At 41.8% G+C, this 15,375-nt stretch overlaps 1 protein-coding gene across 1 annotated transcript in view; it reads right to left on the bottom strand.

Moving 5' to 3' along the window:
- The window catches only part of SHROOM3 (shroom family member 3), a 411,264-nt gene that overhangs the window by 39,953 nt on the left and 355,936 nt on the right, over positions 1-15,375 (bottom strand). Inside the window, exon 4 of the mRNA XM_004383125.2 lies at positions 3,390-3,521. Within this exon, the coding sequence (XP_004383182.1) occupies positions 3,390-3,521 (132 nt within the window). The remainder of the gene's footprint in view (positions 1-3,389; positions 3,522-15,375) is intronic.

Raw genomic sequence — 15,375 nt, forward strand, 5'->3', positions numbered from 1 at the left:
GTTGTTAACCAATGTCATAAAACAGCATGTGTGTTACTGTTACATGAGAAACTATCTGTTCTGTAAGCCTTCACCTTAAGTACAATAAAATATTAAAAAAAAAAAAATTGCCAATGAAAACCCTATGGTTTGTAACAGAACACTGTTCAACTCACTTGCTTTGGATGTGTTATCAGGAAGGATCGATTGCTGGAGGAGGACCTCATGTTTGGTGACAGGGCCAGTGAGGGTGAGGGAAAACGTGGGTGCGATGGATTGGCACAATAGCTGCAATGATGGACTTGAACATGCCAGTGATCATGACGATGACAGAACTGGGCAACATTTCATTCTGTTGTACATAAGGCTGTCATGGGTCAGAGTTAACTCTACACCATCTATCTATCCATCTATCCATCCAAAAACAAAACCAAACCTGAGTCAATTCCAACTCATAGTGACCCTACAGGACAGAGTAGAATTGCCCCATAGGGTTTCCAAAGAGCGGCTGGTGGATTCGAACTGCCGACCTTCTGGTTATCAGCCGAGCTCTTAACTGCTGCACCACCAGGGCTAGGAGGCACCAAAGGTCCCCCTCACTGTTCAGAGGTACTCTGTTGATACAGACTTGCATTTTGTAAGTGTGTGCTGGTTTATGCCATTAACCTTGAATCTCATAACCAGGTTTCACTGTGCCTATGTTAAGTCTTCAACCTGATAATTATAATTGTCATTTACTAAATGGTTACTATTTACCAGGAACTGCATGGTTTTACATACATTATCTTATTTAATCCTCACAACAATCCAAGAGATGTGTGTTATTAATTTCATTTTACATATGAGGAAACCAAGACCAAAGAGGTTAAATGATTTGCTTAAGCTCACACAGTAGGTGGTGGAGTTGAGATTTACACCTAGGTCTAACTTGAAAGCCCTAGACCTTACTACTAAGCTGTTCTTCCTTCAAACTATTAGGCTCTTTACAGCCTGTAGCCATTACCTCATAAAAGCCCCCCAACACCCAACACCTCCATACCCATAAAGCAAAAGCACTGTGCCTGAGTGTGGGGGTGGGACACTGCTACAGTACATGCCCTCTGAGAACAGATGGTCTGATGTGAGAGTAAGTTCTTGTAGGGTTATTAGGAGGGGCATGGGCAAGGGAGAGGAGTGTTTGTAGGAAGGAGGGTAATGGGGAAATCATCTCTTCTGTGATCTGAAGCCTAGCCTAATCTGCTAGGAGAGGTTCATACTCTTCAATTCTGTGAACCACTGTCCGTCAGTGAAGGGTCTAGGATTTGGTCCTTAACTTGATTAAACATGACTGAGTGAGTTCTGGCCTCGCCAAATGCGTTGCCACCATGTGTTAGCTAAGTAATTCTTTCAGAAGCCCGCCTTCCACACGTATCAGCATTTGCATCCTCTTTTGTATGTGGCAGCTTGAAGCAACTGCATTCTCTTGACCCTCCCACCTCCTTGCCATTACCCTTATCCAAGCACTTCCAAAAAGTGACAGGCGGTAGAGCCTGGCTCCCTGGGATAAGTGAATGGATTCCATCTGGCATGGGTTCCAAGCCTGAAGTCAGTCTAGGGAGTACTGACTTGGCTCTCTCTTTAATACGTCTGGCAGAGGGTGGCAGGGTAGGATGTCAGGTTTGGCCTTCCTGAGCTTGGTAAATGGATTTTTATGAAAAAGGGGCTGTTTGGATGTAATAGGGCTTAGAGTAGGACACTAACTAAATTCTTCCTTGAACCACACACTCTCCCACTAAGAAAACAACTTTTAACCTTCAGAAATCCGCTGCTGACCTCCCTGGCCAAGGGCCGTCAGGGAGTAATTAAAGACTTCAGGCCATGAACGCCAGGCAGTTCTCCATAGAGCGAGGCCTTCCTGCAGCTCAAGTCTTGTTTGCATATTTATTCTTGGGAGGTGGTTGGCTGTGAATGAAGTGATGGTAATGAATGTGGCTATTAGTCTGAAATTTGCCCTGAGTCTGGTGCCACGTCTGTGTCCTCCCCTCACACATGCTTATGCTCTTTATCATAACCACTCCAGCACTGTGTCTTGCTAGGGACCTGGCCTGCATTTCTTCTTTCTGGGAAGGTAACATTTACTAAAACTGCCAAACAGTGGGCACCAGGGCTTGGTGGCCAGCACCTTAGCATCAAGAGAACTCTAGCCTGGCCCAATGAGTTGCTTTGTGTAATTGAGCCTTGCCTGCCACGTCCTTGACTCAGTTAGGAAGTGATGTTTCCCAGCAGTGGCGACTCTGGCGGAAAAGGGCAGAGCCCCTATCTCTGTGATAATAATAACTTGGTCATTCCTGATACATGCTACAACATGATGAACCTTGAAAATATTATGCTCAGTGAAATAAATCTGTCACAAAAGGATAAATATTGTATGATCCCACTTATATGAAGTATCTAGAATAGGCAAGAGACCAAAGTTTATTAGTAGATACCAGGGTTGGGAGGGAAGAAGGGGGAGAGGAAGACTCACTGCTTAAGGAACACAGAGCTTCTCTTAAGGGTAATGGGAAAATGTGGGAACGGATAAGGGTGATGGTTGAACAACATGATGAACAAAATTACTGTCACTGAACTGTACAAGATTATTGAAATGTCAAATGTTTTGTTACATATATATTTACTACAATTAAAAAATAATGACTTATTACTTATTTAATCTCATTTTGAGTCATTTTTTCCAGTGGAGTTCAGTGAGGTTGCTGGAAGAAAAGATTAAAGCAAGGCAAACTACAGCTCAAGGACCAAATCTGATCCATTATCTCTTTTTGTAAATAAAGTTTTATGGGAACACAGGCATGCTCATTCGGTTATATATCGTCTATGGCTGTTTTCCTGCTACAACAGTAGAACTGAATTGCTGTAATAGAAACTGTAAGACTCATAAAGTCTAAAGTATTTACCATCTGGCCCTTTACAGAAAAGTTTGCCAATCCCTGACTTAGATCACTGACTTTTAAATCTCTCTTCTTTTTTAACTTAAGTATTTAATGCTATAAATTTCTCTCTAAGCACTGCTTTGGCTATATCCCCTCCCCTTTTTTTAATTAAGATGTATTTCAATACCGTTAAAACTCACCACTTAAAAGCATACAATCCAGTGATTTTTAAGAATTGATGGGTCCCACAAACAAATAACCAGCCAGGGCTCGAAATAATTCTGGCCTCCCTTCATACTAGATATGAAGATGACACATACACATTAGGATCTTTAAGAGGATGAGGAAAATAGCAGGGTAGAGAGATGTAAGAAATCATTTAAGAAACTATTACAAAAGAAAACAGTCTCAAAAGAGAGAAGACACTGTTTTTTTTTTTTTCTGGGAACACAACACTTGAAAGAAACAAACTCCTCAGTCTCAGCTGGGACCACTTACCTGGAATGGTAGCTTTGGTGCCAAGGAGTGCCAATCGTGCCCTGGGATATTTGCATCATGCTGGCATCGGGTTGGTTCTCCCCAAATTTGGTTGAATGCCAAGAATGAGGTCGGCCTGCAGGTTCACTGCGCCTGGGGAGACACAGGAGAGGGAAACCCCTGACATTAGCAGCATTCACAGCTGAGTCTCTTCAATGATGTGATTTATGGATTTGGAAGCAGAGACTGGTGTATCCTCAGAGACTGAAAAGCAATCAAGTAAACACTGGAAAGTAGATTTTACTGGCTATTTGTCTTACTAACCATTGTTTTTCTCTGCTTTATTAATATTTTTATTTTACCTCTTATTTTGAAATAATTTCAAACTTACATAAAAAATGTTGCAAAATTAATATAAAGAAACCCCATATAATGGTCACCTGAAAAAAACCCTGTTGCCATCGAGTCGAATCCGACTCATAGTGATCCTATAGGGCAGGGAGAACTGCCCCATAGGGTTTCCAAGGAGCGGCTGGTGGATTCGAACCGCCAACTTTTGGTTAGCAGCTGAGCTCTTAACCACTGTGCCACCAGGGCTCCAACCTTCCCCTAGATTTCCTAAATGTCAATATTTTATATTTTATTAATTTAAAGCATAGGAAATTGCCTTGATCTTTCTTGGCCTCTGTTTATCCATATATAAAAATGGGAACAACAATCCCTTCTCACCTCCCAAGCGACGTTGTGTGGCTGTATGGTAAAAAGCTTCCAGGGGATTTTGAAATCCTTTGTTAATCCCTGATGCTGAATAAATGATAATATTATTTTAATTTCTTGGTAAGAACTGCATAAAAATTAGCAGCTACTTCAGTGTTAACACTGCTCTAAGCTACATAGTCTAGACCACAAAATGTTCTCCCCAAAATAATTTCTCATTTTGCAAGTCAAGACTTCAACTTTTAAACATCCTGCTCTTAAGAATTGACAAAGGCAAAGGGAAAGAATGAGTGTGCTTGCAGATTGCAATACTGAAGAATGAATCTGGTAGGAAGGATCACACTACTACAGAGGGTCAGAGTCAGGACATAGTTGCTGTGCTTTATTTTTGGCAAAAGAGTGAGGTAAACTATCAGGCATTTCATGCTGGAAATTCTTGAACTGCTAAGACTATAGGGGAATTTTTCTGCAGTTTGGAAGTACTTTTGAATCCACATTGGTATGGTGAAGATAAAACCTGGAAGTTATTCCAATTCATTGTACTTGGCTCTGTGGCTAAACATACACCTATCCCTTTTCTATGAAGACATAAATTAGCTTTTGTACTATAAATGAAAAACCATCCCCCTAATGTCAATAAGGAGCCATGGTGGCATGGTGGTTAAGCTTTATGCTGCTAACCAAAAGGTCGGCAGTTCGAATCCACCAGTTGCTCCTTGGAAACCCTATGGAGGCAGTTCTCCTCTGTCCTATAGGGTCACTATGAGTTGGAATCAACGGCAACGGGTTTCGTTTTTTTGGTAACGTCAATAAGGAGCTTTGGTGACACAATGGTTAAGTACTCAGCTGCTAACCAAAGGGTTGGCAATTTGAATCCACCAGCTGCTCCTTGGAACCTCTATGGGGCAGTTCTACTCTGTCCTATAGGGTTGCTATGAGTTGGGATTGACTCAACAGCAACAGGTTTTGGTTTGGAATGTCAATAAAATTTCCAGAGTGTTAGTACAGCAGAATAATACTAGACCAAGTGTCAGGAGACTTGGGTTCTTGCCCTGACTTTGTTATTAGCTTGATGTATGACCCTGTGTAAGTCGTTTCTCCTCCCGAAGCCTTAGTCTGCTCATTTAAGGTATGAAGAGAAAACCAAAATACCAAACCCATTGCCGTCAAGTCGATTCCAACTCATAGCGACCCTACAGGACAGAGCAGAATGACCCCATAGGGTTTCCAAGGAGTGGCTGGTGGATTCAAATCGCTGACTTTTTGGTTAGCAGCCGAGCTCTTAACACTGCTTCACCAGGGCTCCAAGAAATGAAGAGATTAATAAAAAAGGCTAGATTAACTTCATTTTAATCTGAAATAACTTTAAAAAATGTATATAAAAGAGGCTTCCAAAGACAGAGGATGATTTCCAACAAATACAGATTCTGATTCTCTGAAGAAAGGTTATGGTGATAGGAAAATGGTCTTGTGTGAAGCGAGGAGTAAGTACATGAAGATTTTTAGCAGTCAGACAATAAGTACTTACTGAAGGGACCTATAGGCCAGTGGACTAATGCCTGAGTTGCTAGATAGGCTGGAGAAAGTCACATTGAGATCTCTTTTGGTAAAACGCTGGGGATTGAGAGAAGGTGGAATATGGCTAATGGTGTCAGTTCTGAGGTCAGACAAACCTGGGTTCTAATCCTGATACCACTGGTTTTTAAGTTTTGGGATTTGGGGTTAGTTTCTTAATCACCTGTGTTCCCTTATCTGTATGTAAAGGGAAAGTTACAACAGAACCTGTTCATAGGATTTTTGTGAGATTAAAAGTTAAATGGTGTATCTGGTACGTAGTAAGAGTTCCATAAATGTTAAGTATTACTATCATTGTTTCTTTATTATTAATGAATTGATAAAGAGTAGAGTGGCTAGGGAGATAAGCCATCAGAGATACCTAAAAGGAAGGAGAGAAAAGGAGAGAAAGATGCTGAGAGTGAATGTCAGAGGAGAGGGAAACAGACAGGAATTGATGGTGATGAGTCACCCAGCTCTGAGCTCCCCAGGTATTGAGAGTCAATAATTATGGAGAGGCTAGTCTGACACTTACTGTGGTCATAGCTGAGGAGGACCCTGGCCAGGCTGGTAAGGCAGGGAGCTGCCAGAGCAGCGGCTGTGACCTGAAGTCAGAGGGTAAGCAGAGGGCTAAGAAGGAACAGATCTCGCCCACCTGGAAACTAACAACTAAAGGAAGTAATAACACAGTCTTGGGCTTGAGAGAGGAAGTAGGACACAAAATCAAGATATCAACAACAGAAGCTAATACGTATTTCAACCTTTTAAATTTACAAAACACATTCATATAGAGTCTTTCCTTTACCGCTGATGACCCAGCAGCAAGTCTCATGATTACAGCCCACAAATGGTATTACAACTTGCTTGGCTCCTTGCCTCTATAGCTCTCTAACCCTCATAACAGGTCCCACATGCCCCCCCACTTGTGGGATCCGCACTGCTCTAAAGTTGAATCACCTCTTTTCTCAGAAGAGGGAATCAGGAGGCCTTAGGTTAAGGATTTATCTTCTTAGCAGTTAGGCATTCTTGCTGCTGGGTGCACTCTGACCTCACCTCAGACACTCAGCTCCCCAGAAAGTAGGTTACTGCCGCTTCAACCAGGTCCACGAAGCTAGGCTACCTCCCTTGAGCCTCAGTTCTTCACTGACTTATACTTCTGCTTTATCACCCAGTTTCATCCACTGATTACAAATCCTTCCCAGGAATCACAGGAGGAACTGGACTGCAGGTCTAATTACCTCCATGAGCTACTGCTTCCTTTGCCATGAGACCGGAAGAACTGGATGCTGCCTGGCTACCTTTACTAAACATTTTGATCAAGGATTTAACCGCTGGATCCTGATCAAAAGGGGGAAAAATGTGGAAAATAATTTAAAATTCTTATGGAATTCAGTCTTTCTGGAATATAGTGATACTGGATGAATACCTGAATCTATTGCCCTGAATAATCTTTAAACCTTGAACCAAAACTATCCCCTTAAGTAATCTGTAAACCAAACAAGAGTTTAGCTCAGCTAGTAAAGAATGTTTGCCTTGAGCATTGCAGTATTTTTAAAGAATTATCTATATGAGATCAAATTGACAACAGTAACTCAAAAGCATAGATGAAAGTTTACAGGGGCAGTGAGTCTAAATTAATGGTGGTAAAATAATTTGGGAAGAGATAGCAAGAATGGTGATACAATGTGAAGAATGTAACCAATGTCACTGAATTACACATGTAGAAATTGTTGAATGGGTACATACTTTGCTGTGTATTTTTTCACCAAAAAGGAAAAAAAAAATCCTTTCTGGGATACCAAGCCCCGAATTTCACAGCTGATAAGTCCTGGAGTCAGAGTTCAAATCCAGTTACATATGACTTCAGGAACTCAATAAATGTTACTGGTTCATCAAACACCAAAAGTCCGGACCTTAATGGAAAAATAAAGTCTCTTTTGCAAGAAGTACCTGGAGACATTTCATATACATATCATTTTGCACCCAGTGGGCCCAAAATACATAAGGAGAAAGAATTATACATCTCCCTGCCCCCCACATTTGGCTACCGAGTGAGGGGATTTGGTACGACCCTTTTTCAGTAGTAGGATGTTAGCCCTGAGTCTAGGCACTGGTTTTGAGTAGCTGATGGATGCCAATGAAAACTGAACTTGGCCCAGCACTACTGGAAGGCTGAGGGTGGCTTTTTAGGAGCTTCATCCCCCAATGGTATTCATCCATACCTAACTAAAATGACTGGTGATGAGAAACTTTTCCCACCAGAGGGAAATGAACCAAACCAAACCAGCCGCCTTTGAATTGATTCCGACTCATGGTGAACTCACATGTTGCAAAGGAGAACTGCACTCCACAGAGTTTTCATGGTTGTAACCTTTCAGAAGCAGACTGCCAGACCTTTCTTGCAAGGCGCCTCTGGGTGTGTTCAAACCACCAACCTTTTGGTTAGTAGCCGAGTGTTTAACCAGTTGTGTCACCTGACTGGGAAATGGACAGGCCCTGGTAAACTTCACAGGCTCTACAGAAAGAAGGTTCCTCTCTGTCCTAGAGACAAGGTGTGAGATGATATTTAACCATAACTTCAGAAGCTCCAGAGAAGTCCTCTAGTTCCCAAGGAGATAGGAGGTGCCTTGAAGTATAATGTAGCTACAGGGACTTAACATCAGTTGGCACACCTCCTCATGAAAGATCGGACACCTTGCTGAAAATTCTGATTCAGACTTTGAAGTGTAAAAGGAGGCTGTGCATAGAACAATGAATCAAAGCAAATAGGGTTGTTTCACCCACGTTAAGTAAAGAAAATTCCTCTTTGTGCTTTGAAAACAAGAGCAAGACTTCATTTTAAATGTAAGCTTATCCTGACTTCTCTTTGGTTTCCTTCCTATTCATTCAGGGGACATTTACAGAGACTTTTTACATGCCAGTCACTATGCTAGCACTGAGGATACAAAGAGGAATAAGATATGATCACTAGCCCCAAATAATTCACAGTATTGTAGAAGAGACAGCCAAATAAACCACTACAATACAACGTGATGGGTTCCACAACAGAGACCTGTACAAGAGGAACACAGAGGAGGGAGTCACTAACATCACAGGGGTAAGTCAGAAAGACTTCACTTTTAACTAAATCATGAAAGATTCCTCCAGATGGAAGGGAGTGGGAAATGGAAGAGAAAGACACGCAGGGAGAGGAATAGCATGACAGTGGAATGAGCAAGAACATGAAACAAGCAACTCCAAGCTGCTGGAGAGGAGATGATGAACACAGGGAAAGGCAGTTAGATAAAGGTGAAGAAGTAGCAGGGGCCATATCTCAAAAGGTCTCATGGCATGCCATAATGAAGAGTTTGGACACTAGTCTGTGAAACTGGAAGCCACCAAAGAACCTTAGCCAGGGAGTGCTATGTTTCCAAGTTTCGGGAAGATATTGCCAGTAGCAGTCAGGAGAATACATTTGAGACAAGATTGGAGGCTCTTGTGTTGGCCAGTGTAAGAGATGATGAGGGTCAGTATAAGGCAGTATGGCAGGGAAGCTGAGGAGATGACAGATCTTGGAGCCATTAAGGAGGCAGAATCCTCCGCCTTAGTGACCACTTGGATGTAGCTGGTAGAGAAGAGAGAAGAGTTAAGGAGCAAGGATGGCCTTTATGTTTCTAGCTTGAACTAGAACTGTAGTATCCTTAACCTGTACTATGAACTATTAGATGGAGGGGTTAAGGGCTGGAAGGAGGGCAATAGAGTAGGAAATTAATGGCTTACTCTGAGGCATGTCCAATGTGAGGTGCCTGGGGGATTTTCAGAGGAAGTATATTGTGGGCAGGAGGGTCTGAAGGACTGAAGTGTAGGCTAGAGATACAAATTTGGGAGTCACAAAACACATGACCTTTGAGAGAAGATCAGTTGCTCTGGGAGAATACACAGGAAGACAAAGTAGTTTAAGGAGGGGTCTCTGAGAACTATCACAATTTACGAGAGGACGACTCTGGGAAAAAGCCCAAGGAGCTTCCAGAGAAGCAAGAGGAAAACCAGGAGAGCATGGTAGTTTCATAAAACCCTAAGGAGGTGAACGAGGAGGAAGAAACTGCCAACCATTCTAACAGACAGGTTACCTTGATGAGAGTAGATACATGTCCTCTGGATTTGGCAACTAGTAAGTCTGTGCAGTGGAATGATGGGGTAAAAACCGACTATGGTGGGGTAAGAGGTGAATGAGAAATAAAATGGGGATTATCTATCAAGGAGAGATAATTCTTTCAAAAACTTGACTCTAAAGGGGAGAAAGAGGGTAGTAGCTAGTAGACTACAAGGGACTAGGGAGTAAAAAAGTTTCGTTGTCACTGTTTTTGTTTTAAACAATGAGAAGTTTGAGTAAGTTTACATGAGAGACAGTAAGCTTATGTGCACATGTAGCTGAAGACACAGGAGAAGAGGGTGACAATCTTTAACATTCATGTTGTTGTTCTCAGGTGCGGTCAAGTCAGTTCTGACCCATAGTGACCGTCTGTACAACAGAACAAAACACTGCCTGGTCCTGTACCATCCTCACAATCATTGTTATGCTTGAGCCCATTGTTGCAGCCACTGGATCATCCATCTCATTGAGGGTCTTCCTCTTTTTTGCTGATCCCCTACTTTACCAAGCATGATGTCCTTTTCCAGGGACTGATCCCTCCTGATAACATGTCCAAAGTATGTGAGATATAGTCTCTCCACCCTTGCTTCTAAAGAGCATTCTGGTTATACTTCTTTTAAGATGGATTTCTTCTTTCTTTGGCAGTCCATGGTATAGTCAATATTCTTCGCCAACACCACAATTCAAAGATGTCGCCTCTTCTTCAGTCTTCCTTATTCACTGTCCAGCTTTGCATACATATGACGCGATTAAAAACACCATGGCTTGGGTCAGGTGCACCTTAGTCTTCAAGGTGACATCTTTGCTTTTCAACACTTTGAAGAGGTCTTCTGCAGCAGATTTGCCCAATGCAATGCAAAATTCATGAGGAGGTCAGAATTCCTCACTGGCTTCTAGAGGTCAGGTGGAAGGTATAACGTTAGGAAGGAATAAAGACAATTCCACTGAGAAGAAAGGAGGTAAGATGCCCATGAGAGGGGTGGGTGGGATGAAAATTGAGCAACTCCACACCCAATGTCCTCTATTTTCATCATGAAACCTGCAAGAGGAGGAAGTAAAAATGAGGGGCTTGATGTAGTGAGTTGGGGGTTCAAGAGAAATGGTAAATGAGGACTGTTGTTATTAGCTGCCATTGAGCCGGCCCCGACTCATGGTGACCTCATGCACAACAAAACAAAATGCTGCCCAGTCCTGTGCCATCCCCATGGTTGGCTGGGGATCATGCGGCACAACTATGATCTACAGGGTTATCACTGGTTGATTTTCAAAAGTAGATGGCCAAGCCTTTCTTCCTAGTCCACCTCAGTCTGTAAGCTCCTCTGAAACCTGTTCAGCATCATAGCAACACACAAGCCTCCAGTGAAGGAGGGGTGGTGGCTGCAGATGAGGTACAATGGCAGGTAACTGAACCTGGGTCTCCTGCATGGAAGGAGAGAATTCTACTGCTTACCACCACTACCCCCATGTTTAAAGTGTATTACGTATAATATTAACAATTTCCTATTATTATCTTTTCTAGGATCTTGTGGAGAATCACTCTCAAAATCAAGGGCTTTTATATGTCATTGCAGATAGGTGGTGGCTGCACATAAGGTGCATTGGCCAGGAATCAAACCTGGGTCTCCCACATGGCAGGCAAGAATTCCACTACTGAACCACAAAGGATATTTAAAAGAATTAATGACTAAGATATGGTCTCTGCCCTCAAGAAGCTTACATTCTGGGGTTACAAAATGAAAAAATAAGTGTATCTGAAAGTAAGCCCAAGACTTGCAGTACCAGGATAGGAAACCCAACTTGGGGAGATTCTGCCTTGTCTGGGGTATCAAGTGTCATCATAGGTCTAGTAGCTTAAGAAAAACAGGGTGATTTTGAAACAAACAAATCAAAAGGTCTTATAAAAAAAGACCAACTCTCTTTTGGACACAGAACATACATTGGGAGTAGGCTACAGAGGTAAAGCTCTGTTTTGATAAGGTTCTTCCATAGTGTACACAGAGGGATTAAGTGATGAAAAGAGGGGGAAAAATGAGAAAGATGACCAAAAACAACCCACTAATTTTCATACCTCGCTGGGAGTGTAAATCCATACAAGGTGAATGAAGAGCAGTTTGGCAACATACAGCAACATTTTAAAAGATAATAACATATCAAAAGGGGAAAAACAACCTAAATGTCCATCAGTAGCACTAGTTAAGTCAGTTGTAGTACATCCAAATAATGGAACCCTATGTGGCTATTGCAGAGCCCTGGTGGCGCAGTGCTTAAGAGTTTGGATGCTAACGAAAAGGTCGGCAGTTCAAATCCACCAGCCACTTCTTAGAAATCCTATGGGACAGTTCTCTCTGTCCTATAGGGTCACTGTGAGTTGGAATAGACTCCATGGCAATGGGTGTGGTTTTAAATTTTTTTTTTAATGTGGCTATTAAGGAGCCCTGGTGTGCAATGGAGCCCTGGTGGTGCAGTGGTTAAGCGTTCGGCTGCTAACCAAAAAGTCAGCAGATCGAATCAACCAGCCACTCCTTGGAAACCCTATGGGGCAGTTCTACTCTGTCTGATAGGGTTGCTATGAGTCAGAATCGACTCAAAGGCAATGGTTTGATAGTGTAATGGTTAAGAGCTAGGCTGCTAACCAAAAGGCTGGCAGTTCAAAACCAACCAGTGGCTCTACAGGAGAAAGACCTGGTGATCTGCTTCCTTAAGGACTATAGCCAAGGAAACCCTATGGGGCAGTCCTACTCCATCACACGGGGTCGCTATGACTCAGAATCGATTTGACCACACCCAACTACAACAATGTGTGGCTATTAATAAAAATGGGCAGCTTTATACATACTGATATGGAAATATCTCCAAAATATATCATTAAGTGACAATAATAGGGTGCATAACTGTGTGTACAACATGTGACAGTATGTGGCAGTGTGTGGGGAAAAACATACAATCACATATATGTTTATTAATGTTAAGAATATTCTAGAGGAAACTAGAAACAGGGACCGCCTCTTGGGCAGAGAACTAATTTTTCACTAAAATTTCTTTTGTAACTTTTGAATTTTATACTATGTACATGTATCACCTATTTTTAAAATAGCTTCTCATTTTGAAAATATCTCACTGTATCTTAAAATAACCCAATAAAGTCAAACAGCTGTTTATTGACCTTTTCAATGATGCAAATAATTTAAGAAGCATTCTTAAAGAGCACAGCATGCTTTTGTGTTTTGGGATCACTTTGATCTTTAAGAAGATAAGGAACTATTTTACAAAAGCACATTACATCACGAGCACATCAGTAACAGTCAGAAGGCGATTTAATTTTAAAACTGAGCAAACTAAGTTTTGTGCGTGGGTGTACTTCAAACAAAGCCCTTTTGTTGCATTCTTAACCACAAACAAGGAAGCTTAACTGTGTGGGATGGGTAGGCTGATGAAACTGGAATTAGCAAGTGACACAATGTCCTTCTGAGATGATTTGCCCTAACACAGATTCAGGAATGCAAAGCATGTTTCTGAGGAAATCTACAATAAGCAGTTCAGGTATTACAACAGTATTTGTTGATCATCTACTATGTGCCTTCAACCTTACTATAGCAGGAGCTAGGGGAAATGAGAGATGAACTAGCACTTACAATCTTGTTGGGAAGGTTTAGATGCAAGGTAAAGTAATAAACAGAATTAAAGTATTATTCATTTCCTCAGGGGGAGAAAAAAATATATATATATATATATTTGAGGGAGCCCTGGTGGCACAGTGGTTAAGAGCTACAGCTGACAACCAAAAGGTCGGCAGTTCAAATCCACCAGCTGCTCTTTGGAAATTTTATGGGGCTGTTCTACTCTGTCCGATAGGGTCATTATGTGTTGGAATCAACTCAACAGCAATGGGTCTTTGGTTTTTATATTTGAGTACCTACTGATGCCAAGCACCATTCTAGGCACTTGACGTATATTTTCTCATTAATCTTTATACTATCTTTATGATGTTGCTGTTAGTTGCCGTTGAGTGGATTCCGACTCATGGTGACCGCATGTGTTACAGAGCAGACATGCACCATAGGGTTTTCTTGGCTATAATCTTTTTTTCTTTTAAATAATTTATTTTGTTTTGTTGTTGCTGAGAATACACACAGCAGAACATACACATTCAACAGTTTCTACATGTACAATTCAGTAACACTGATTACATTCTTTGAGTTGTGCAACCATTCTCACCTTCCTTTTCTGAGTTGTTCCTCCCCATTAACATAAATTCACTGCCTCCTAAATTTCCTTAATCTACTCTTTGGAGTTGCTGTCGTCAATTGGATCTCATATAGATAGATCTTAAAAGAGCACAACGCTCAAGGCAGACACTCTTTACTAGTTAAGCTAAACTACTGTTTGGTTTTAAGAAGATGTCAGGGAACACTTTTGGTTTAAGGTTTAAAGATTATACCTTTAAACCTTATAGTTTAAATAAAGCAATAGTTTTGGGGGTTCGTACATGGGCTGTAATCTTAATGGAAGAACACTGCCAAGCCTCTTCTTCCACGGTACTGCTGGGTGGGTTCAAACCGCCAACCTTTAAGTTAGCAATTGAGCGCAAACCATTTGCATCACCTAATAGTATCCATGATGGAAATGAGGTAATTGAGAGAAACTAGGGAGTTGGCCCATAGTCACAAAACTAGTGGGTGGCAGATCTGATATATTTAAACTCAGGTATCTGTCTCCAGAGCCTGTGCTCTTAATTTCTAAGCTATGAGAAGGTTACACTGAGGGTGGAACAGGCAGAGCAGGGATACAAACATTAAAGAAGTAAGCAATAAACAAACAAGATACCTCCATATAACCATAAGGGCTCTGAAGGAAATAAAACAGAGTAATTTGAGAGTGTGGTTGAGGGCCTTGCTTTAGGTGGAGTGGTCAGCAAAGCCTCTTTGAGAAGATGACATTCAAACTGAGACGTGAATGGTAAGAAAAAATCAACCGTCTAAAGTGCTGGAAGAAGAATATTTTGTGCAGAAGGAACAATAAATAAAGGCCTTTAGGCAGGATGAGTTTGAGGTTTTCAAGGGGCAGAAGAGAGTGTGGCTGGTGACTCCCGAGTGAAGAGCAGATGGTTGAGCAGTTGTCAGATCACACTGGGCTTCCTGGGCTTTGGAGGGATTTGGGTTATAAGCACCAAAAAGTTCATGAGCTTAAAGTGAGCCAAAAGCAGAGCTGGGACTCTAGATGACTTTGAAGGATTGGTAGGCTTTGGATAGATGGAGAAGGTGACAACCACAACTTTGAAAATGAAAACTTCTTTTTTCCCATATAAAAATTTATACATACATTATTATGTGACCCTAATTACTCTCCCCATACTGTGACAGCACACTTCTCCTTTCCACCTGATTCCCCATGTCCAGTTCAACCATCTCCTAACCCTCTCTGCCTTCCCATCTCACCTCCGGACAGAAGCTGCCTGTTTAGTCTCTTGTATCTACCTGAGCTAAGAGGCACACTCTTCACGAGTATCACTTTATATCCCACAGTCCAGTCCAATCCCTGTCTGAAGAGTTGGCCTCGGAAATTGTTTTAGTTCTGGGCTGATAAAACAATCCAGGGGCCATGCTT

This window comes from Trichechus manatus, unplaced genomic scaffold (genome assembly GCF_000243295.1).
Source record: "Trichechus manatus latirostris isolate Lorelei unplaced genomic scaffold, TriManLat1.0 scaffold00105, whole genome shotgun sequence".
NCBI lineage: Eukaryota > Metazoa > Chordata > Mammalia > Sirenia > Trichechidae > Trichechus > Trichechus manatus.